Source organism: Neodiprion pinetum, chromosome 7 (genome assembly GCF_021155775.2).
Source record: "Neodiprion pinetum isolate iyNeoPine1 chromosome 7, iyNeoPine1.2, whole genome shotgun sequence".
NCBI lineage: Eukaryota > Metazoa > Arthropoda > Insecta > Hymenoptera > Diprionidae > Neodiprion > Neodiprion pinetum.
In genome coordinates this window covers 20,685,846-20,709,761 of record NC_060238.1, presented here as the reverse complement: position 1 = coordinate 20,709,761, position 23,916 = coordinate 20,685,846, and the positions used below count along the sequence as shown (strand labels likewise).

General features: G+C 33.4%; 1 protein-coding gene across 7 annotated transcripts in view; it reads left to right on the top strand.

The window, feature by feature from the left end:
• The window catches only part of LOC124223540 (thrombospondin type-1 domain-containing protein 4), a 100,836-nt gene that overhangs the window by 31,546 nt on the left and 45,374 nt on the right, over window positions 1–23,916 (top strand). For 2 of the 7 annotated variants that reach the window (XM_069137855.1, XM_046635599.2), the window contains exons 1-3: window positions 2,747–2,944; window positions 4,019–4,041; window positions 5,477–5,550. In XM_069137855.1, the coding sequence (XP_068993956.1) occupies window positions 4,020–4,041; window positions 5,477–5,550 (96 nt within the window). In that variant the 5' untranslated portion in view covers window positions 2,747–2,944; window position 4,019. Of the gene's footprint in view, window positions 1–2,746; window positions 2,945–3,072; window positions 4,042–5,476; window positions 5,551–23,916 lie in introns of those variants that run through there. The other 5 variants (XM_046635598.2, XM_046635596.2, XM_069137854.1 and 2 more) reach the window with 5 other exon arrangements.

The window sequence follows — 23,916 nt, the reverse complement described above, 5'->3', positions numbered from 1 at the left end:
CACACCCTGTATAATATAAAGAATGATATTTATATAACACGTGACTTTTATGATCCTAGCCCATAACCTCAGACCCTCGTAAATTAATTCATCCCATTGCGGCATTTAAGCAATCCGATTCACGGTAGCATTTTATGCATAGATATGTATATGTATAAACGTAGGTTTGTCCTATAATAATGTATGCTTACAGACACACACAAACACTAACTCACAGAGACACGTCTATGGATTGGTCTAAAAATAACTGTTCCATGGTGTCTGTGATGTATAATCTCATACACTTGAATATGATTATTACAATCAAAGTTTCGGTTAAATTTGTTACATTAATTTGTCGTTTCTTAAATTCCTCACTGCTTCTCTTTTCTTTATGTAACGCAAAATGTGTAATACGTGGTACTATTGTTGACTTCTTGATATTATACATTCGTACAAATATATATACATATAATAGAGTTTTGGAATAAATATTTTTGAATTTTAATATATTTACTTTGTGAATTTACAGTGAAAAGTATTATCGTCTACTTCAACGATTTGCGTTGTAAAATTTTTTTAGTCTATTCAGTTGAAGTGATATGTTAAAATAAGATTTGATTATTGAAAAAAGAAAAATCGGCAATTCTTTGGATCTTTGAGAAATCGACCAGATTGAAGTTAGCAACGTCAATGTCACGAAATGTTAAGACTAACATTGTTGTTTTGAAAATTTGGATTTTAATTTCCAAAAGCTGAATACACTTTGCCTTTTGAAAATAGATTCCTCAAATCATTTTTACTAAAAATGTATCTTTACATCAACGTTGCGAACTTCTCTCTCTTGTATATCGTAGAATTGCTGTTTTAAAACAACGATCGATCTTTGCTTTTATTTGCACGTAATTCACCCGTCGACTCAAAGTGATTTGGAGAAATCTACGAAAGGTTCTCTAAATCCGTCGAGATTATATTCAAAGTACAAGAATCTCGAGATGCAGACCTCAAATTCGCAAGGTACATGATTTATCTTCAGTAAGATTTTCTCGTGAGTTAGATGCGACATCTAGCGGTGGTTTAAAAATACAATTTCATACTTTCTCGTACAAATATTTGTTATCTGATAGAAAATAATGTCTAGGCATAGACAATCTTCTACGATATTCTACAACAAAATAAAAAAAAAAAAATTCATCTTTATAGAGTTGTAAATATCCTCAAGACTTGCAAGATCATTACAACTATAATTGAAGCGAGACTGATCTGCGACAGATCTGCGAAGAGAGAACAAAAAATAACGGCTCCACATATTCTATTCATGTTGTAGAATATTCGTGGGGATCATTTTTACCGGCAGAGCGGGCATGAATTAGATAGAACACGAAGAGACAGATCTGGAAGGAAAAAGAAAAAAACACCGACTCTCTATATTCAATTCGCGTCGCAGAATATTCGTGGGGATCATTTTTACCGGCAGAGCGGGCATGAATTAGATAGAACACGAAGAGACAGATCTGGAAGGAAAAAGAAAAAAACACCGACTCTCTATATTCTAATCGCGTCGCAGAATATTCGTGGGGATCATTCTTACCGGCAGAGCGGGCATGAATTAGATAGAACACGAAGAGACAGATCTGGAAGGAAAAAGAAAAAAACACCGACTCTCTATATTCTAATCGCGTCGCAGAATATTCGTGGGGATCGTTCTTACCGGCAGAGCGGGCATGAATTAGATAGAACACGAAGAGACAGATCTGGAAGGAAAAAGAAAAAAACACCGAGTCTCTATATTCTAATCGCGTCGCAGAATATTCGTGGGGATCATTCTTACCGGCAGAGCGGGCATGAATTAGATAGAACACGAAGAGACAGATCTGGAAGGAAAAAGAAAAAAACACCGACTCTCTATATTCTAATCGCGTCGCAGAATATTCGTGGGGATCATTCTTACCGGCAGAGCGGGCATGAATTAGATAGAACACGAAGAGACAGATCTGGAAGGAAAAAGAAAAAAACACCGACTCTCTATATTCTAATCGCGTCGCAGAATATTCGTGGGGATCATTCTTACCGGCAGAGCGGGCATGAATTAGATAGAACACGAAGAGACAGATCTGGAAGGAAAAAGAAAAAAACACCGACTCTCTATATTCTAATCGCGTCGCAGAATATTCGTGGGGATCGTTCTTACCGGCAGAGCGGGCATGAATTAGATAGAACACGAAGAGACAGATCTGGAAGGAAAAAGAAAAAAACACCGACTCTCTATATTCTAATCGCGTCGCAGAATATTCGTGGGGATCGTTCTTACCGGCAGAGCGGGCATGAATTAGATAGAACACGAAGAGACAGATCTGGAAGGAAAAAGAAAAAAACACCGACTCTCTATATTCTAATCGCGTCGCAGAATATTCGTGGGGATCATTCTTACCGGCAGAGCGGGCATGAATTAGATAGAACACGAAGAGACAGATCTGGAAGGAAAAAGAAAAAAACACCGACTCTCTATATTCAATTCGCGTCGCATAATATTCGTGGGGATCATTCTTACCGGCAGAGCGGGCACGAATTAGGTAAAAGACGAAGAGCGACGCGACTCTCCGCGGGTAGTTCGGCGCTGCGCCGCATCCACCGACGACCCAAGATCCATCCGACAATCCATCCCATCCATCCCACCCATGGAACACGCAAGACGGTGGTGTAGAGCTTGGCTCGCGATTAGAGCCGTGCCCTAGCCGAGCAGAGAGGGCAGAGTAGCAGCAGTTAGACGTGAATCGTTGTTCGCATCGGGGGGATCAGGCAGCAGCAGAGCCACAAGCCGCGCGTACCCGGCACGTTCACAATCAGTCCGGTTTCGTCGCGGGCCACGGCAACACCATAACAGAGAAAGACACCAGCGCCGCTCGCTTCAAATTCGAAACACGCGGTTGCTGGCTTCCGAGTTCCGCCGATTAAAGAGCGCGACGTGTGTAATTTCACTTGACTCGGAATTAGCGATATGATAGAAATACCTCCTTCTTTTTTTTTTCTTTTTTTTTTTTTTTTGTCATCTTCGTAAAGTATCCACATAAATTATTAAAAAAAAAAAAAAAAAACAAACACACACACACACAGACGCACACTGACAAAAGAATATATTTATATTTCATCACCGCACTAGTATTTCCGACTTCTTCCTCAGTTTCTTCAGTTTTCATCGATTTTTTTTTTTTTTCTTTTTTCTCCTTCTATTCTCGTTTTTGCAAAAAAATAATTTTACACGCCCCCGCACACATCTAGTAATAGATATTTCCGCGCTTCTATCTTGGCTTACTTACCCAAGAGCCTGAAATTTGCAAAAACGAAAAAAAAAATCAACTAAAATAAATAAATAAAACCCCGCTTGTACACGGGATCTGGACAACGTTTCACCGTAAATTTAATTCGCAGATCTCCGCAGGCACACGCCGGATCTGATATGTTTTACGTATAAAACGTAATGTAAACGAGTTCACGTATACATTTATAGATATATATATATATATGAGTGTGTGTTTGTATATACACGTAAACCCTTACAAAAATTATATACATAATTACCATACGTGTAGAAACGTTTGAATACATACAGCCCGGCGACGATCAATTTTTATTACCTTTGTTTAATTATACACAACTGTACCGCAGGTAAATAAACAATTACACAAATACGCGGTGTTTTTCTGCGCGTGTGCGTGTGGTGCGTGTATTCGTTGTGACATTGTGGATCGGTACGATGTATGTTACAGGTGTCGTCTAACTCGCGTACACGTGTGTTGATTTTATTGTCGTTTTTCAATCTGAATTTTTGTCTCATTTTTTTTTTTTTTTAATCCATGTTTATCCAATTATTTTTCATTCCACTCGAAATAAAAAGTAGAAGATAATAAAAATTGTAGAAAAAAAGAAAATCGGTTCTTTCAACTCACGCGTTTATTGTATACGTATATAACCACTTCCTATATATAATACACGGAGGACGACGCACGCGGCTTACGATCTGACGTAAGAATGTCTTCAGGATGAAAATATCCCCGGATTATGGTGAGCGGTTTTCGTTTTATGGTTTCATTTTAATTTCTCTCTCTCTCTCTCTCTCTCTCTCTGTCCCGTCTATTCCTGCTAGAATTCATACAGTCGAAGATAATTTTTCACTCGAGACAAAACCAGGCTAGAAAAAAAAACGTCGTTTCTTTTTTTTCTATCATTCATTTACAATCTTTTTTTTTTCCCCCACTTTCCGCTGTCGCAATTTCGTTCGATTTTGCCGATTTTGCCAAATTACTTGCGAAGAACAACGGGTAAAAGAATAAACGAAGTCGTTATTACAATACGATCGGTGTTTGTAACGTTGGAAAATTGTTAAGGGACAGAAAGAAGAGACAAAAGGGAGTAGAAGAAGTAGGGAGGTGGAGAGGAAAAAAAAAAAAAAAAAAAATAAAAATAAAAACAGTCATAGCCGAAGAATTTCACTCTGTTAATTTAAATGACGCGAGAGTATAAATTGGCCGGCATGCATACGATTATTACAGTTCTAACTAGTACTACCGGTTTCAAGTACAATACAAGTATACAACAAACTATATTACGTGCCGTAGTCGGCTAGTCTAGGTCCTATTCACGCTTTGTGAAATGAGAAAAAAAATAAATAAAAAATTATAAAAAAAAAGAAAAACTTCACCTCGTTCGTAATATATATATATATATTATATATATGTATATGTGAATTTATTGACACTTTAATTCTTTCATATCTGAATATTATACGAGGTCAAGCTTGAGATTGCAGAGGATATTCTCAATCTTTGATAATGTATAATATTTATTGTATGTGAAAAAAGTAAATAAACAATAACAATTTCCGGTGGAAAAAAATTGTCCGGAATATTGACGAGATAAAAATTATGAATTTAACAGTTCAATATCTTAATGAAAATTTGACGACAAGTTTTATGATACTTTAACGATTGGTCGCAGAAACATGTAAAATAACATTAACAATCAGGTTATTGCGGTGAATGTAAAAAATGACTTCGAATTCGACAATGCGAGAAATTTTTATAGAGGAAATTCTGTGAAAATTAATTACGTCAATTTTAATTCAAATATTATTTTATTAGAATTTAAAACTGGAATGTAATATTTACTCGAAAGCTGCTTTCTTACATGTTTTTCTTTTTTCGTTTAAACGTACAACAGTTCTAAAATTTTGCAAGTAACGTTTATATATAAATGTGATTATTTCGTAATTCTTCCAATTTGGATATTAATTCAAGATGGATTTATTTTCTTTACATCGCTTTGCGGACACTTTTTAGAAAACGTGACGTGAATAAGATTGAAGTTTCAAATTTTTTCGCAGGGTGTAAGATTTCAGTTTAGTTATCGTGCCTCGCGTACTTCTTTCAAACACAATTCTTACCTTCCACACTTAACACGGTGTATTAAATTTTCTCTCTTCTCCGTTTGTTTTACACAGGAGGAAACAACAGCGATGATGACGATGATAAGCGATCGCTCGAAGATTCGCACGATGCTATTCGCGCATATTGGGTGAGTTGGGTCAAGGTTCATAAACATTTACGATCCGAAACATTTCGCAATAAGAAAAATGAATGAACAAACAAAAAAAAAAAATAACAAAACTACCACAGTCGTTAAACAAATTTACGAGTTTCAAGTCACAGTGACGTAAACGCAACGCGGAGCATTTGAACAAATTTTCACCATTTTACGACTTGGGAATGGTGGGAAAGATTATGCGTTAAGCCCTATAAATATCGCATATTAATTAACAAAACATGCTTATTTCGCAATCGTAAGACAAACCCTTCGAAATGATGATTAATTCCTAAGTTGCGAAACGACTCGTCGCTTCTTTTAACGTTCTATTTTTTTTTTTTTTTTTTCCCCCCCATCGAGATAACGCTGCGAACTTCAACCTCGTCAAAATTAGACGTGAATCAATCAACGCAATCAACGAAATTTATAACGAATTAACGTTTGTTCCGCAATGAAAAATTAAACAAATTAAAATTAACGGTGCGTTCGAAAAATTGTAAACTAAATTTCTTCAGTTTTGTACGAAAAATGCAGTGTTTTTTTTTTTTTTTTTTTTTCCCTCACAAGCGAAGTTGAAAGACTTTGAGATTAATTTATCGTTATTTGCGCAACGATTTATTCAATTTTCTTCATAATTGTTGCAATTTTAAAAGACACAAATAGCGTAATATGAATAAACGTGAAAAAGTTGGGGAATTTTGCGATCCAAAATTAGTGGCAACCCTGGCAATCATTATATTGCATAATATATCCTGCAGGTAACTAATCGTACGTATTTGTTTGTCTTTGTAACAGTTAATCTTTACGGTACAGATCGTATATTATAATTGAATTGTATAACCGTGGGGATAAATTTGGCTTGTGTTGAGCCTTAATTCATTGATCGTTGAAGTCGTTGAATAAACCTTCTCGGATTCTTTATGCGAAATAATATTATCATTCGCAAGTATAATTTACATTTTACGTGGGTAGATCAGACGTTGAAATTCTAATACATTGTGCGAATGTGTTTTTTTTTTTCTTTCTTTTCTTTTCTTTTTTAAGTTCAGTTGTTTATTTTTCACCGAGAGTTGGAGGAATATCCGGTACAGAAATTGAAATGCGACTAATTTAGGTTTAATTGTTGTGTGGAGAAAGTTGTTTCATCGAGTTAGAAATTATCCCGAGAAGCTTGGGGATGAAAAATTATTATTATTTAGTTGCTTAATCCGATTGCGAAAGGGAGAGCATCGTTGATTCGATGTCATAAAATTACATGGCGTCAATTCATAAGTCGGCTTCAATTATCGGACCGAAAGCAATATTCATTGTCGAACATTGTATGCAGTTGGAGAAATTATAAAATTAGGTTTTAAATTTTAAACCGTGAGACTGAAGTTGATTGATGTTAATTTTGATTACAAAAATTCTTTTCCTAGCGTGTTGAAAAAAATTTTTAACATAAAGTTCGATTGAAAAGGGTTTTTCAGTTGTTGACAATAGCTTGAGGAACTTTTTTTTCGTAGCTTAGGAGAAATTCTTCGTCTTATGAAAATTCATGCAGAGACCGTTACATGAGTTTTAAATTAATCCTCGTGTAGTCTATGTTTTAAATTTTTCTAATGTCAAGGAAACATGTTCATCGTTATATCTTTGTTTCCATATAGAAAATTACGTTGCGATTTTTTATTTTATGTTGAATTTTTTTCTTTTTATTCTCTTATCGCAACCCAACGGGTAAATCACTCGCGATGAAATCTGGTGTGCATCTTTCCGCGAATCTTACGAAGTCTCTATAAATTTTCGAAATCTTGTGCAATTTTTGTAATCTTGAAAATCTTTCGGAATTTTCTGAAATCCGCTGAAATCTCTCGAAATCTATTGAAATCGACCGAACTCCTCTAAAAATATTTTGAAATCTCTCGAAATCTCTGAAATATTTATAAATTCTTAAAATCCTTGAAATCTTCTGAAATCCATTGAAATCATTTTTAATCTTTCGAAATTTTGAGAAATCATCCGAGTCTCTTGAAATCTTTTGAAATCCTATGTAATTCTTGAAACCATTTGCATTCCACTCCGTTTTGAAATCTTTAGAAATCATGTAAAATCATCTGAAACCTTATTTCATTTGAAATCTTTTGAAATCCTTTGAAGGCTTCTGAAAGCTTTTGAAATATTGTGAAATCATTTGAAATGATCGTCTCTTGTAAAATTTTCAAATCACCTGAAATCTTTAGAAATTTTTTGTAATCTGTTAAAATCTTTTGAAGTCATTTGAAATCTCTCGAAAACTTTGAAATCCTTATCAATTCCTTGAAATCATTTTCGATCTGTTAAAACCTTTGGAAATCGTCTGGGTCTCTTGAAATCTTATGAAATCCTTTGAATTCCTTTGTAATTTTTGAAATCTTTTGAAATCTTTTGAAATCCTTTGAAGGCTTCTGAAAGCTTTTGAAATATTGTGAAATCATTTGAGTAATCGTCTCTTGTAAAATTTTCAAATCACCTGAAATCTTTAGAAATTTTTTGTAATCTGTTAAAATCTTTTGAAGTCATTTGAAATCTCTCGAAAACTTTGAAATCCTTAGCAATTCCTTGAAATCATTTTCGATCTGTTAAAACCTTTGGAAATCGTCTGGGTCTCTTGAAATCTTATGAAATCCTTTGAATTCCTTTGTAATTTTTGAAATCTATTGAAATCTTTTGAAATCTCCACAATCGTTAGAAATCTCTTGAAATCATTTGAAGTGTCATCTCTTGTAAAATTTTGACGTCATATGAAATCTTTTGAAATTTTTTTGTAATGTATAAAAATCCTTTGAAATCTTTGTTGTCTCTCGAAATCGGGTGTCGGGTACATCGAAACGATGATTAATGCGATTAACCGGTCGTTGCGAGCAGATTTATTCCTTCTGTCACATTATTCCCTTCGCCTGGAAAATTTCTAATTCAGATGTAGCTACGTGACGCGGAATGCGTCAAGAGATGAGGCTACATTTGTGCGGCGCATTCTACAGTCTTCAAAAAGTGTTTCGAAATGCCGCCGAACCGCAGAAGTAGAATGAACATGTATGTATAATACGCGTTACACACGTTGAACAAGAATGAAGAAATCCGATCATCCAAGGGGAACGATTCGCTACGGCTAAAACGTGCACCCGGTGCAATGCTACGATGGGCCGCTGCTACTCAGCCGCCATGATTTTACGGGGTTTATACAAGATGCGCGCGAGGCTGCAGTTGGAAAAATACCTTACAGTTACACATTCGGGTTTGGTGCCTTAGAAATAGGGGGGGAAAAAAAAAAAACTAAAAAAATTTAGTGATACAATAAAGAAATACGACGAACTACCCGGCTCGAATTAATTCGTCGCCCTTCAATCCCCGCACCCTTTAACCCCATAGCTGAAAGCGTTCGGAGGGAAAATGTCCTTTTAAAAGATTTTCTTTCTTCTTTCTTTTTTTTTTTTTTTCTTTTTACACTTATGTGTATACACACGTTTTACACGTACACCCTTTTTTATTCGACGAAAGTTCAACGGTTTGGAATTTTGGTATTTCTTTTTTTTACAACTAACATACCTGTGAAAAATTTCACCAAGCATTTGTTATCGGCTTGATTTGTTGGAGATATTTTTGTATTTTATTTTGTTCTTTTACCGCGCGGGTTATTTATAAGAAAATTCTTTACTGACAGTTAATTAATTACAATGCAGTACCGATGATCTAGCTTTCGAATTGCTTATTATGATCGATAACGATACACGAACTACGTTGATAAAGATCTGTTTCTCGACTGTTATTTTTCAATTAAGTTTTGTGCGTGGGTGGATCTTTTTTTTTTTCCTGCCGGTCTTTTTATCTTCCTCTTTGTTTCGCTTTAATTTTACTTTTGTTTCTCGCTATCTCGATGAATTTATGGTTTTTACAACACGAGGTCGAGAAGAAAATAAAAATTACACGGGTAACTCTACTCGCCGAACAAACTGATATTCACTATAAACCACTCGATACGTATTATTATATGTATGATACAAGTTCAGAACGATATCTATCGATTTTACTCCATATGTTGACCGTAAATCATTACTTTCTTTATCTCTCTGTTTTATCTTTGTACACGATTGCGAAAAAATTGTCAAATCAAATAGGAATGACGAAAAGTGCCGAAGTAAATGTTTGAGACCGTGTTAAATAGAGGAGGAAAAATTGACAATACAACGGATTATAAATTTTTATAATGGAAATTCGGCATAATCGAAGTGAAAAAACGAAAACTCGTTACCGTTAATCGTTCAATTTAATTTGGTTTGTTTGATTTAATTACAATTCTTAAAATTCTCACAACTATATATAAACAAATAATTTGTCGAAACGAATTCAATGTTTCTCATCGTCGATTCTTCAATCTTACAGACAATAAAAATCTGTAATACCTGTACTAAAGTGCTAAAGTATAAAAGGTGAGAATATTTTAAACAATTGTCAATAACGATAAGTCAAATCATACTCGTATGAAAATCTGTTTTACTTTATCGTTAAAAAGTCGTTAAATCTGGATACGATAAATTATAAACAAAAGAAATCATACATCATGTTACAAAAACGTTTTCATTCACCGTTTTACAATTACGTTGAAAATATACCCACCGTACGTGTGTTTAAAAAATTTCATCCCACGTTGAGAATTTTCATCAATGAAAAGCTACGTTTATTTTTCAACAATAACGTGCGTACGTACATTATTCGCGTAACCCATTCTCCGAATGATAATTCTTACCGCTCAATTATCACAACGTCGATATCTGGTTTGTAGTTTTAAGATAAATTATTATTCGCGTTACGAAATACATACGCCGGATACGCTTCGACCGTACAACCCGAGGTATAATTTATTTGTTATTACAGCCGGCGTTTTATCATGATCGTATTATTTTACCCACACGTATGAAACTGCGCAAGCTGCAGCAAAAATTGCATATTTGTGTGTTGTGTGTGTGGGTGGGTGTGTGTTTGCCAATAGTTAACGTGAATGTAATTGGCGCAATGTTGCATGCAGGTATCGCATAATTTAACCTGTAATAAATATACACGCAGTTTATCCCCCTGCCATAGAAGGTACCTTTTACCCTCATGATTGGCAACTAGGATAATTGTGCTGTGTCTATAACCAGCTGACGTCGCTATTCTCTTTCCTCCATCGGGCTACCGTGTAATCACCCATCGTTCGCGTTGCAGATCATACCGTGTCGTATTACGCGAATCGATGAACCTATGTATATAATGTATATAACCGTCTAACGAACCTTGTTACTCGACTTTATACGCATATATACTTATACATATGTCGAGGCCGATTAAGGGGGGGAGGGGTAAGGGTTTCAGCGTAAAAAAAACGACACTTTTTTTTGTGAATTTTTTTTAAAAGTATGGATCGAGCAAATTTAATCAAACCTTTTGTACATTATTAAGGGGGTATTCTAGTCTAGAGGCATGAATTTGAGGTGTTTTTTGAAGTGCTATAAACAAAAAACAAAAAATATTTTTACCATCCATTTTTTTATCAGGCGTTTATTATTATTTCACGATTACAAAAAAAAAAAAAAACAAGTCAAAAAATACAAAATTGAAAGTGCTATGAGTTGTTGAAGTGGGGGGTACAAAAAAAATGGCGCGCCAATGTTGTCACGATTGCAAGCATTTTCAAAATCAGAAAAAAAAAAAAAAAAAGATTATTAATCTACATAAATGCAGCTATCGTACTAACTAAAAAAAAGTCGAAAAAAAATTTTTTTTTGCCAAATTACGGCTGTCCGAAAAAATAATACGTTTTTTTTGACTTTTTTGGACGTTTCTGAATTTTTTAAAAATAGTAAAAATTATTATTTCGTTATAATAATAGTTCGTGCGATAGAGACATGTATTGAGAAGATTCTCACCAAATTTCAAGTAAATCGGTTCAATAGAACTTGAGAAATCATGTCAACCGTTTTGAAAAATGTAGTTTTGAGAAAAACGCGTTTAAAGTTTCGAGTAAAATTCGTTCCAGCCGAGCCAGTATTGAAGACGTGTCACTAAAATAGCTATATCTCTGAAAATAATTGAAATTTTGACTTGTCCTTTTAAGGACACATTCTTGAAAGGTTAAGCTTTGAAAATATAAAAAAAATATCGATTTTTTCAAATTTCTACACTAGAATACCCCCTTAAGTATACTTTTAACGATATTTCGTAATTTCTTACATGCGGAAATATTGAAAAACAAGCCGGTGACAGAGCTTTCCCCAGAACGTCTCGGAAAAAAAAAAAAAACAATTTGCGGTGTTCACTATATCTCGGCCGGAAATTATCCGATATAAAAAACCGTTAGAATTTAGTCAAAGTATCGTCAAATCCTTCCCCCCCCCCCCCCCCAACGTTCTTTGATATTTTTTTTTTTTTTTTTTTTCATTTCAAAATTTTGCGGCGGCCATCTGAAGTGTAAACTGCTATTTTCCACGAAAAATTCCGCCATTTTGTGGGTGGGAAAGCCCCTTAATGTAAAAAAAAAAAAAAAAATTTCAACCAAACGTTGGGGGGAGGTATTTTATATGTAGAAAATTTGTACCAAGTTTGTAAACGAATCGGTCGAGTAGTTATTAAATGGCAGTGAACACGGGCTTTGAAAAATTAGTTTTGAGAAAAAATCACAAATCGCACGATCGAACGTACAACGACAAAATGACGCTCGTCTCTCGTTTTAAAATATCGTACAGTGTACAGTATAAATATAAAATATGTCTTTATGGCTTTACTTACCTGTATTTACTAAATAAAATATTCTCGAAACAGGATAATGGACCGGAACGATAGAAGTGAATAAATAAGCTGTGTACCTGCTGTCAGAGCTATAGCGTTAAAGGGCAGGAGACTAATTAGACAATAACTTCAAGAGTTTTGCTCAGATCGACTTAAAATTTTGGGAATATATTCTTGAATTATAGTGTAATATAATATATTCCAATTTCGTCAAATTTGAGGCAAGAAAATTTGCAAAAAATGTCATCCACGTGGAGGGATAAAAGAAAAAAAGAGAAAGTAAAAAAAAAATCCTCACTCACGCATTCCGAGCTTTATAATATGTAATCTGTATTACGGATAGATAACTAAGGGACAGTTTATTACCGCAGGCGTTTCATTCCATTCTATTTTATTTTATTGCATTGCATTGCATTGCATTGCTGCACTAGGTGTATAATACGTATATCGCATGTAAAACGATACATAACTAGGAAAAATATCAAGTCTTATCGCACACGTTGCACATTCCTATTTGTATTCATGTAATATCTGTAGTTGATTGAATTCAACGAATGTTTCGCCTATTATAATTACGTAACTTCTGATTCCAACGGTTATGTTTATACATTCTGTATTTTTATACCCGGTAATATACTGCACTAATTTTTATTTTAGAAAGGTGTCAAAAAAAAAAAAAATCAAAGTGCATAAAAAATTACCTAAAACAATCGCTTGAATGTAAATTTGTAAGCAATTCATTCGCGAAAAAATTATTATGCGTTGTTTATTATTTCGATAACAATTCACCGTTTATAATGTTTTTTTTTTTTTTTTTATTCCAAGTTTATTCATATTTTCCCCGCAGCTACAAGAGGATATATAATTATCGGATAATAAAACTTGTCGGAATATGATTTTTGACTCTAAACCTCGTGTTTCTTTAATTGTTTCGACACGTAATTGGTTATTCAAAACAAGTCGTAACGAATCAGATTGAATCACCTTAGATTCAAAGAAGGGGTTAATCACTATTGTAATCCGATGTACACGTGTAATGTAATCATATGTAATATCACGTAGTTACATATAACCTCTGTAATTTCTTGTAATCGTTTGTAATCTTTGCATTCTCTTTGTATTCGGCGTGTTATCGTTATAGAACTTGAAATCCCTGTAACAATTGTAATCACTTTGTAATCCCTGCGATCCGTGTAATCTTTCCAGTCCCTTGGCAATATTTGTAATCCTCGTAATCTCTTTACAATCCGTGTAATCTTCTTGTAATCTTTGCAGTCCTTTGGCAATCTTTGTAATATTTTCTGTCTCTGGATTTTCTTTTGTAATCCTTGTAATCGGTGCAGTTTTTGGTAATCTTTGTAATATCTGCTACATCTGGAATATTTATAATTCTTGTAATCTCGTTGCAATCCGTGTATCTAGTTTCAATCTTTGCAGTCTTTCGGTAATCTTTGCTGTCTTTGGAAGCTTTGTAATTCTATTAATCTCTTTGTAATTCTTGCAACCACTTCGCAGTCCGTCTAATCTTCTTGTAATCCTTGCAGACTTTTTGGCAATCTTTGCAATCTTTGCCGTGTCTGGAATCTTTGCAATTCTATTAATCTCTTTTGTAATTCTAGTAACCTTTATGTAATCCGTGTAATATCTTTGCAAGCCGTACGAACATCGTGTAATCTTTGCAATCTTTCACTCCTTCCTTAAAATCTATGCAATCGTAGTCAGTGTAGACCACTTTTACACAGTGATTAACACCGTGAATCTGATTCGTTATCAGCCGTGAAAAGATCCTGTCAGATTGATTTAATCTTTCCCCAAGTACACATGTAACGTCAATTTGTCCACGTCGTCATCTCAATTCTAATACACACGTGCTTAGGCGAGCGTTTAACCTATTTGAAAATTTTCGAATGCGACCCATGTATACAATACATATTTCATGCGTGTACGCGCGTGTATTAATGTAAACAACACCTATGCATCAGCCGTTGGTGGTGCAGTAATTTTGTGTATTCAAATCGCGTTTAACTCAAATGGCGTGTACTATACATCTATATATATATATACATATGTATATATATATACACCACTTCTAATATAATGCTTGAATACATAATCTATGTATGCATGCACACATACATATTCGAAATAGCATATTATCCCCTCCGTATCTTTAAGTTGTCCCGTTTTGTTCCTAATAACGGACCGTATTTAACAAGTTCTATGCATAGCTTTTGTTTATCGCTTAGGTTACCTTTACAAATACAATTATATATATGTATATATATTTATATATATATATGCACATAACTCGTGCATATTTTACTTTCTTTCCGCAAAGTAGGTACATTTTTACATACGTAACTCGTAATTTCTACGGATCCGATCAAATTTATAAATCAAATTTTAATAATTTTTATTTTCTATGAAATTAAAAAACGTCAACTTTGACATTTCATTTCTCGACAGTTTTTTTTTTCGACTTTCACGGCTCGTAATTGTACGAATTTGGAGTCTAATAAAATCAATTCCAGGGTCTGTTTTTCAGAAAATTTAATGCCCTGCAAGAATATGCTTCGAAAATTTTTTTTTTAATTCAAACGGTTCGATAGTCACATCGTTTTTAATGAAAAAAAAAATTATTTATGCGTGTTATTCAAATGGGAAATATCAGATAGCCTGCGACATCTTTGAAAATTGAGCTAAATATTTTTCCAAACGGGAGAATATTTTTTTCAATAAATAGGTCCTTTCAAGCCCGTAGATTCGATAGGTTAGTTTTTTTGGCTCACCCTAATATATATATATATATATATATATATATATATACCATGCCGCATGTATTACATCTGCAAGACATCTGCGTGTCTAATTGTGCTTTTAAGAAAGATTACCTAAGAAAGGTGTATTATACATATATATATATATATATATAGGCATGTGTGCGTGTGTATGAACGTAGTCCAGTCGGCTTGAAAATTGAATGGAAAAATGGAAATCTTTCCGCTCTACTGGCTTTTGCTGCTACCGAGCTGTTTTATACCTTGTTTAAAATTTCACCTAACTTTAGTACGTACGTATACGTATACATGTAACGTATATTACTGTATAAATTATACATAGAAATAGTCATTAGTTAGGCAAATATATTTATATTATACGTATTACGGCTACTTACATTAGTTCTATGAATGTTTTTATACACTGTAGATATTTGTACGGAAGGAAAGAAGAGATTTAAAATATTATTGAAATTACCAAATACGTGGCGATCAAATTGAGGTGTAATATAACGGGGAAAGAAGTGTTTTCTTAACCTTAATTATATTTCTGATTAATTTTTATTCTCACGCGTTTTTTTTTTTTTTTTTATTTTTTTCCCTTCATCTTTTGCTTTCCAACTTGAATCGAGTTATACTTCTTCTAATCAAAAAAACGTTCAATCCTTTTTCCGTCTGTATAATATCTACGCCATTTTTCACCGAGCTGCTTTTGTAGAGGAAAATAAATGCAGATGATTATACGTTTTATAATTATGAAACGAAAATTGTATAAACGCAAAGTGAAGAAAACAGGCAAAAAAGCTTTGCCGTATTTATACCGTTGTTTGCAAAAATATAAGAATCATCAAATAGAAGGTTTTGATTTTTTTTTATTTTTATTTTTTTTTTACAAAAATTTGGTCGGATAAAAAGTGGAAATTTTTTCAAATAACTCAGAAATAGTACAAATCAATTCGCTGAAAATTTTGTCAGTTCCGAGTTGAGAAGCGAATGATTCAGACCGAAAACGGACGTCATATTCGATAAAAAAAAAAAAATTGTTCATCGATAAAAAAATTGTCGGTGCGGATTTTCCATGGACGTTAAAATGCTAATTTTTATATTTTTTGGAGTCACAATTTTTTGAACAAGTATATCTACAAATTTTTTTGTTCAACCCGTCGCCACTGGATTCGGAAAATTTTTTGTCAAACGAATTCGAGTAAGCTTCCGGTTGAAATTTTTTCGAGAAAAGAAAAAGGCAAAGAAACATCAATCACAGAATAAAATGAAGTACATTTTCCTACAGAATTCTGCACCGTATAGAGTAACGAAATTTTTATTAATCCCCAGACCGTTTTACTTGAAATTTATGCGGTTTCGAATATTCATCGACACCAAGCATGAATCTTTTTTGACGTTCTTTGTTTTTTTTTTCCGTTGTTTTCTTTAACCGAATTCAACATCTATACGAAAACTTGAAAGCTGCGGACTATAAAATTGACTCTTACACCAATTTACGCGTAATAATTAGGCAATCCCGTATGATGAAGAAATTACATTTGATGATTTTATTGGTGTGAAACGACGTGAAACACGAAGTGGGAATTCATGCTTCTTCTCGAATGACGAACGTTCAAAGTTTTATTTCCTAGCATGAGAAGATGAGAGCTGCGTAAAATGTGGTCCACAGAACGTACCATATATATATATATATGTGTGTGTGTGTGTGTGTGTGTATTATAAAGTACGATAATTAGTCAGCCCGCTTTCAAAAACTGTACGCGAACCTCGCGCGAGTTAAAAGCGAGTCATTTCTTCTTTTCCTCCTTGACCGTTTTTAAATATCTTTTTACTAATTCTTCTTTCCTCTCTGGCAAATTTTGTGTAACGGTTTTTAATACGCTCTAAATTTACACACAGGCATCTATGTACGTTTATACGTATGCGTACGTTTACGTACATTTGTATTCGAACGTGCATACAATTTAGTTGTGAAATCCATTTGTGGATTAACTCACAGCTGACCAGAGTCACCGGTGACATATTGCTTTTTCGCTTAAAAACTGTTTAAAAGAAAATTGGGAGGGAAAAAGTGTCGTTAACAACAACGTCGTTGTATCTCGGATAAAGATATATACGTTTATTTAACGTGACGTGATATGTGTTCGTTTCTTTTCCTACAAATGTTTCTCTGTCGAGATTTTTCAGGCACACACGTGTTATATACAACATCGCTTATCACTTGTTTCTAAATTAATTTTATACAATTTTTTTGTTTTTTTCTTTCTCTTCGTTGTCAAATCTAAATATGTCACTCGCAAATATTATTACAGGTAGATTAGAATTATGAAAATTGAATAATGATATTGAATTTGATCAAAGTTTGACGGAAATTGAATGATTTTTATCGAGTCGTTTTATAATTTGTAACTTTCTTATTTAACTTTTCGACAATACGTACATCGCGTTACATTTTCGTCAGATTTTAGTATACCGTTGTTACGGAAAATTTTCTGCTTTAAAAGTAAGAAACGAATTCCGCATTGGATCGGATTGAAAGTAAATATATATAAGATTGGAATTTACGACTGTTTTTTTTTTTTCTTCGTTTTCTTGACTTGCTTTTTGTTTCCGAATTGTTGTAGAAAAATCGAGACTATTCGAACGGAAGAAAGTTAATTTATCTGTACATTATGTACGTGCAATTAAAAGAAAAAAAAAAAACTTGTTTTAACACGAATTAACAAAAGATAAATTTCGCTACGTTTGTGCAAATTTGAAAGAAATTTTTCAGTTCACTTTTATAACGTTACGTTTTTGTTATTTCTCAACTGCTCGATGATCGTTGTTAAAATTCACGATAAATCATACGTACACATATTTTGAAAACTTTCTTCCTCGCGATGTCGACGTAAAAAAAATTAAAAAAAAAAAAAAATATGTCAAAACAAGTAAAGTCTTTTCCATTCTCCCGATATCGTCTGCGTTAAAAAATAGCAAGACAAACCATTAAACGGTAGTAAAAATGAGCGCTTCGCAATCTTTCGATGTAAAAAAAAATACCGTATATACGTACCATAATTTCAATTTATAGACGGAGAGTGAAGAATAAATGAATAGAAAAAAAAAAAAAACACACGCGTCAAAAATTTCCTTGTACTTTCTACGCTGCAATTTTCTGCAATACAATTTCTGCAATAACCGAAGCGTTTACACATATATGCATAATGTGTTATATATGCATATATGCATATATGTATGTATGTATATAATCTCTCTTTTACGTATCTGGAACAGGGCAGGGCAGGTTTGGCCGTTGGCGGCGATCGAGAGATTAATTACAATTCGTAAAAGGGTTTATTGTTGGCAAAAGATACAGAGCTATTCTTTTTCATTTCCTGGCGCCGCCGGTAGGAAACCAACCGCGCCTATTTTTTTTTCTTTTTTTTTTCTTTTCCGTTTGTTCTTTACAACTTTTTTTTTCTTTTTTTTTTACCCCCGATCCGTGAAACGTTTGCAACGTTCGATTTCCCACCGTGTCGATAAAGAAGAAATCGTTATCCCCGGTCGTCGACCGTCGTCTTTGTTTTATTTTTTTGTTATTCGTTGATTATTGTTTATTTTTTTTTTCCTTTCATCATCTCTTCTCTCACACAGCGAACGTTTTCTCTTTCACTCATAATTTCGATCGTCCATTGATACACGAGTATCAACGATCTTCGTACTGTAATTATTATTGTTTTTGTTGTTGTTGTTTGTTTTTCTTCTCTTTTTCTTTTTTTTTTTGTATTACTTTGTTTCACGTTTACGCAAAAACGAAAAGGATAAAAAATAATACAATAATATAGACTTCGAATCAGCGTGACCGATAACGAGATCGTCGTTCTTGTTTCGTAACTGTTACGAACAACGAAGGTAAATAGAAGTTGAGAAAATAAGGAATCGTATGGAAAACAACAAAAAAAAAAAAAAAAAAAAAAAAAGAAGAAAACGGAATACAAATTTTTCTTCGTGTTTCCTAGTTTCTTATCGTTATTGTTCACTCAACGATTTCTATGGGGTTTTTTTTTTTTTTTTTCTCATCCGACACCCCGTGCGATGTTATTAGGTTTACTTTTATCGTATACGGTGCGCGTGGAGAGAGGTGCTTTCTTACCTCGCCCCATTCCGACAACATGCACACACGCACACACACCTAGATTATACATATTTTCTAAGCACGTAGAATTGGGTACCCGATAGAAGGAACATCCTGCTTTTGCTCTCCCTTTGAAAAAAAGAAAAAAAAAAACCCTCTCAAAGTCAAAGTGGTTTATCCTATTTTTGTGAATAGTTAATGAATTTTTAGAAACACGTGTATATAATATATATATATATGTTTATATATATTATATTATATACATAACCTGGCTGCGGGATATTTTGTTTACATTATTCTCTCCGCGTAGTGCCTCGTTGGATCTTGGCATAATGTATAATATTATATACGGGGTGTTGAAAAAAGGTGGATACACCCGGATAGCACGAAAACGAAGTGACTCAGAGACAAACTGATAATAGATTCCCGAATAATTTTTCTCTGGGAATCCAACGGTAATATTAGTTTTTTGGGCCAGATGGGCCCAATGGGGGCCTTATGAGGCCAAACTTTGAAACTTCGAACGGAGACCCCGATTTTCTCGTTAGAATTTGGATTCAGCGGGAAACTTTACGTTCGAATACGTGAAAAAATGTTTCTCTACCATGAACGCAACCTTTTGTTCTTCGCAACTTAATATATATATATATATATATATATATATACTATATATGCAGTGCGCACATGCAACTTGTTAATATTATTATACGAACAAATATTTGATCATCGCGATGATGTGAATATGATGTTATGTCGTAGAAGCTGCCTGGGATTTTTTTTTTTTTTTACTCTCTTTTCTCTCTCTCTCTCTCTCTCTTTCTTTCTCTCTCTCTCTCTTCGTTGTTATAACGAGATTGCTTTTCTCACAGAACGATGCAATCTCACTCCGGAAAAGTGTAATAGCTTCTTCAAACAACGAACTTTATTTATATAATGCAGCTCAAACAGGGGCATTTAAACAAAGTCGGGCTTTTCTTTCATGTCGTGTATATATATGTATACATATATACACACCATGGGTAATACACTCTTAGATTATAATATGTTCGAAATAATGCGGTAACGTATGAAAAGAAATTGTAATAAAAAAAAAAAAAAAAGAAAAAACAATCGAACCACTTTCATTGGTCGCAAGTGCAAAAAGTGGGACAATGAGAAGATAAAATTTGTGTTCAATCTCAGCAAAAGAGTCGATAAAGAAACTACGTTACGTTGAATAATTGTTAATTTATTGTTAATATCGTTTTATCATATATAAACATATATTTTATACTGGTATAATTTTTTTTTTACTCCTCCGCCTTTATTTCACCAATTCCAAATCCGCAATTTTGAATAGTATCGAACGTTGTAAACTGAGAAGAGAAAAAAAAATGGGGGTGAATCCAATTCACGTGGAATTTGAAAGGTGCGTTTATACAATATACGTATGTATACATAACACATTACTTATACATATATACGTATGTATTTACGTGACTCGATGGTTTAATTGGCAATTAGTTTGTTACTTCGTGGGTATATAATGTAACCATTAACCTGCGGCTTATGGTATGTACATATATACGTGTATACATATGTATATATGGGAGGTGTCGATTATGGTCTATTCAGTATAAAAAAAAAAAAAACTGGTTTAAAACGACGATGCAGCGGATCAAACGGCCACACGGTAATGCAACAATACGCGTTGTCTCGATTCATCAATTACTAATTACTGACCCAGTTAAACGCAACAATACCTCACATACGTGTATGCGTGTACGTCGTGCGCCTACGGAAACTGGGCGCATTTGCGGATCGTGCACTGAGAAAAATTTACGTTTGTTGTATCGGCTAGAAAAATTGAGTAAAACGGGTATCGTAAAAAAAAAAAAAAAAAAAAAAAAAAAAAAACCTGTTCGAATATCGTTGGAACTACGAAAAACGAGGTACGCGTAAACATTTTGCGCTATCGTCGATCCTTTTTTTGGTTATTCCAACGCAAAATCAGTTTGCGGGGTTTACTCTACTTTTTTTTTTTTTTAGTTAAACAAGGCTTTAACGTCAATTTGTTGTTGCACGAATTCGAATAATCGGAGCTTGGTAGTAAACTTTATAATTTTGGAATTAAATTTTACGGCACATATTGCGTCACTTACGTTCCAATTGAGAATAGTTTTGAATCTGCGATAAATATTGCGAATGGAATTGAAAAGAAAAATTTTTCTCCTCAAGACACGGTTAATTGTAATTTATTTCAAGTACAATTTTTATTAAAATGGGATCGGTTGTGAAGCATTTTATACGAATTTAAACAAGAAATTTTCACCCAATAACGTAATTCTTGATTTTGGTGAAACTTTTTCAGACGATAATAACGCCTCCAAAGTCTGAAATTTTGTTGTTTTTTTCTGTCTGTTTTTTTTTTTCCGTACAAATGTCTTCGACTCGTGAATATTTAAACCTCTGTCTAGTTATGGCTTTTTCTTGAATTCTCGAGCAACTTTTTCATCAAAAATTTGATTCTTTTTTTATGATTATTTTTGCACGATCTGTGCCACAATGATATCATTATTTGTCCCTTTTTTTTTGTTTCAACACTAAAAATTTTGCTATCGCAAACGTAAGTGATGAAAAATGCTTAAACAAATCCTCAAATTCTTACGACTTTACAGCAAAACTACCGACATTTAGATTATTATGCAGAATTGATGAAAATTAATTCTTTTTCAATATTTTCTTCTTTTTTCGTTTTTTTTTTTCAAACGTACCTTTCAAAGATTTCATCAAAATTAATGAAAATGGTAACAATTATAACGCATGTGAGTGAAGAAGAGAATCAAAAAAGGCTGTGAATGCCGTTTTTTTTTATTTTTTTTTTTTTTTACAAATAAAAAATGGCAGCAGCAATCCTTTTTTAATTCTCTTCTAAATAAGAGGGGAAAGAATTGTAAACGGCTGTGAATTCCGTTTCCTTTTTCAAATAAAAAATGGCACCCAAATCGCTTTTTTATTCCCCTTTTCAAACGATGGGAAAAAGAGTTAGAAATCGTATTTATCGTCTTATAAATTGCAGTCTTTCACACCACAGTTTAATCTTTATAATACGGACAATACAAAGTGCAGTTCCATCCTCGTGTTCAAAGAGTGACAATTTCCGGTTGTATATATATATATATATATATATACACACACACACACACACACACACACACGTGGCGATATCACGGGAGCGTGTAATTGTTTCCTGTTAACTAACAATTAGTAAAATTGCATTGTCATAAGCTTGCGCGAAATCGTGCATTTAAGCCAATCGCATTGTTGTAGGTATTATCACAATGTGTATCACAAATGGAGGAGCAGGTGAGATTTTAAACCGTTGAAATTACGCTTCAAGTTTCCGGTTCGGAAAAAAAAAAAAAAAAAATGTAAAGTACTCTTCGTTATTACCACCTTCCTTATTTTTAATCGATCCTATTTCCTCCGTTAATTTTATTCATTGCGATTAAATCGTTATTGTACCGAAGAAAAAAAAAAAAAATCACGAAACAAAAGTTTAAAAACTAAAAAAGTTTGTCAAGTTTGATCTGATCCAAACGATATTTTCTCGATGTGGAAAAACTTTCGATTATTACTGCTGTAACAATTTTATGGACGAGAAAAAAAATTACATCATTGTACAAATTTTTCAATTCTACAAACGAATCGTAGCTAAATACGTTTCTTTCTTCTCAAATCTATTTTACATGTAACGCAAATTTTAATGAAATTCATTTTTTTTTTTCTTTCTACTTTCCTGCAACCGATAGTACAAAAATTTTCTCAGCAAAATTATTCCAGGGCTGTATTTGATTAACTTGGGATTGATTATTTCGAAGAAATGTTACAGTCGGCGAAAAATTTATTTCAAGCGATTTTGCAGTGAATCGTATTTCCAAATAAAATTCAACTCAAATCAATGAACGTCGATTAATTTGTTTTTTTTTTTTTTATCAACTTTTGCCGATGAATTTTTCTATTAATAAATAAAAAAAGGAACCTACAAACTTTAGTTTTTCTACGAAACCTTAAAAATATTGTATAAAAATCAGTTTTTTCAACGTTTTGTCGCGAATGTGTTATTAAATTATGTAAATAAATACAACCGATCAATGTATTTTTGTTTTATTTTGCTCGGTCAGTCGTCGTCCGATTCTTAAGATCGGTATTGCAGATTTCGCTCAGAAACGGGTAATTACACGGCAGCTTTCGGTACCGAAACTGTTCCTTGCGGGCAAGAAAAGGAGAGAGAAAAAATTAAAAAAAAAAAAAAAATAAATAATAATAATAATAATAATAATAAAAAAAAAAAAAAAACGAAAACAAATCCCGCCTCTTTCATATCTCTGCAAAGTTAATTGCGGTAGTCGTCGTCATTCTTACGACGAGGAGAGATGCACGCGTTGATTTCTCGAAGAGAGTCCGTAAAACGAAACGGCAGTCAGATCGGATTATCGAGGTTTATAACCGAGTCGTTACTGCGTTTAACGTCGTTGTTATTATTCATGTACCTTGACGCATCAATTATATATCCTTATCATTTCACAAGCACAGAACTTATTCGAATTAACGTACCTACCGATTTCACCGTAGCTTTGTTGGTTGGATATTTTTTTTTTTTTTTTATTCACGGTGAATAAAAAGAGGAAGAGGAAG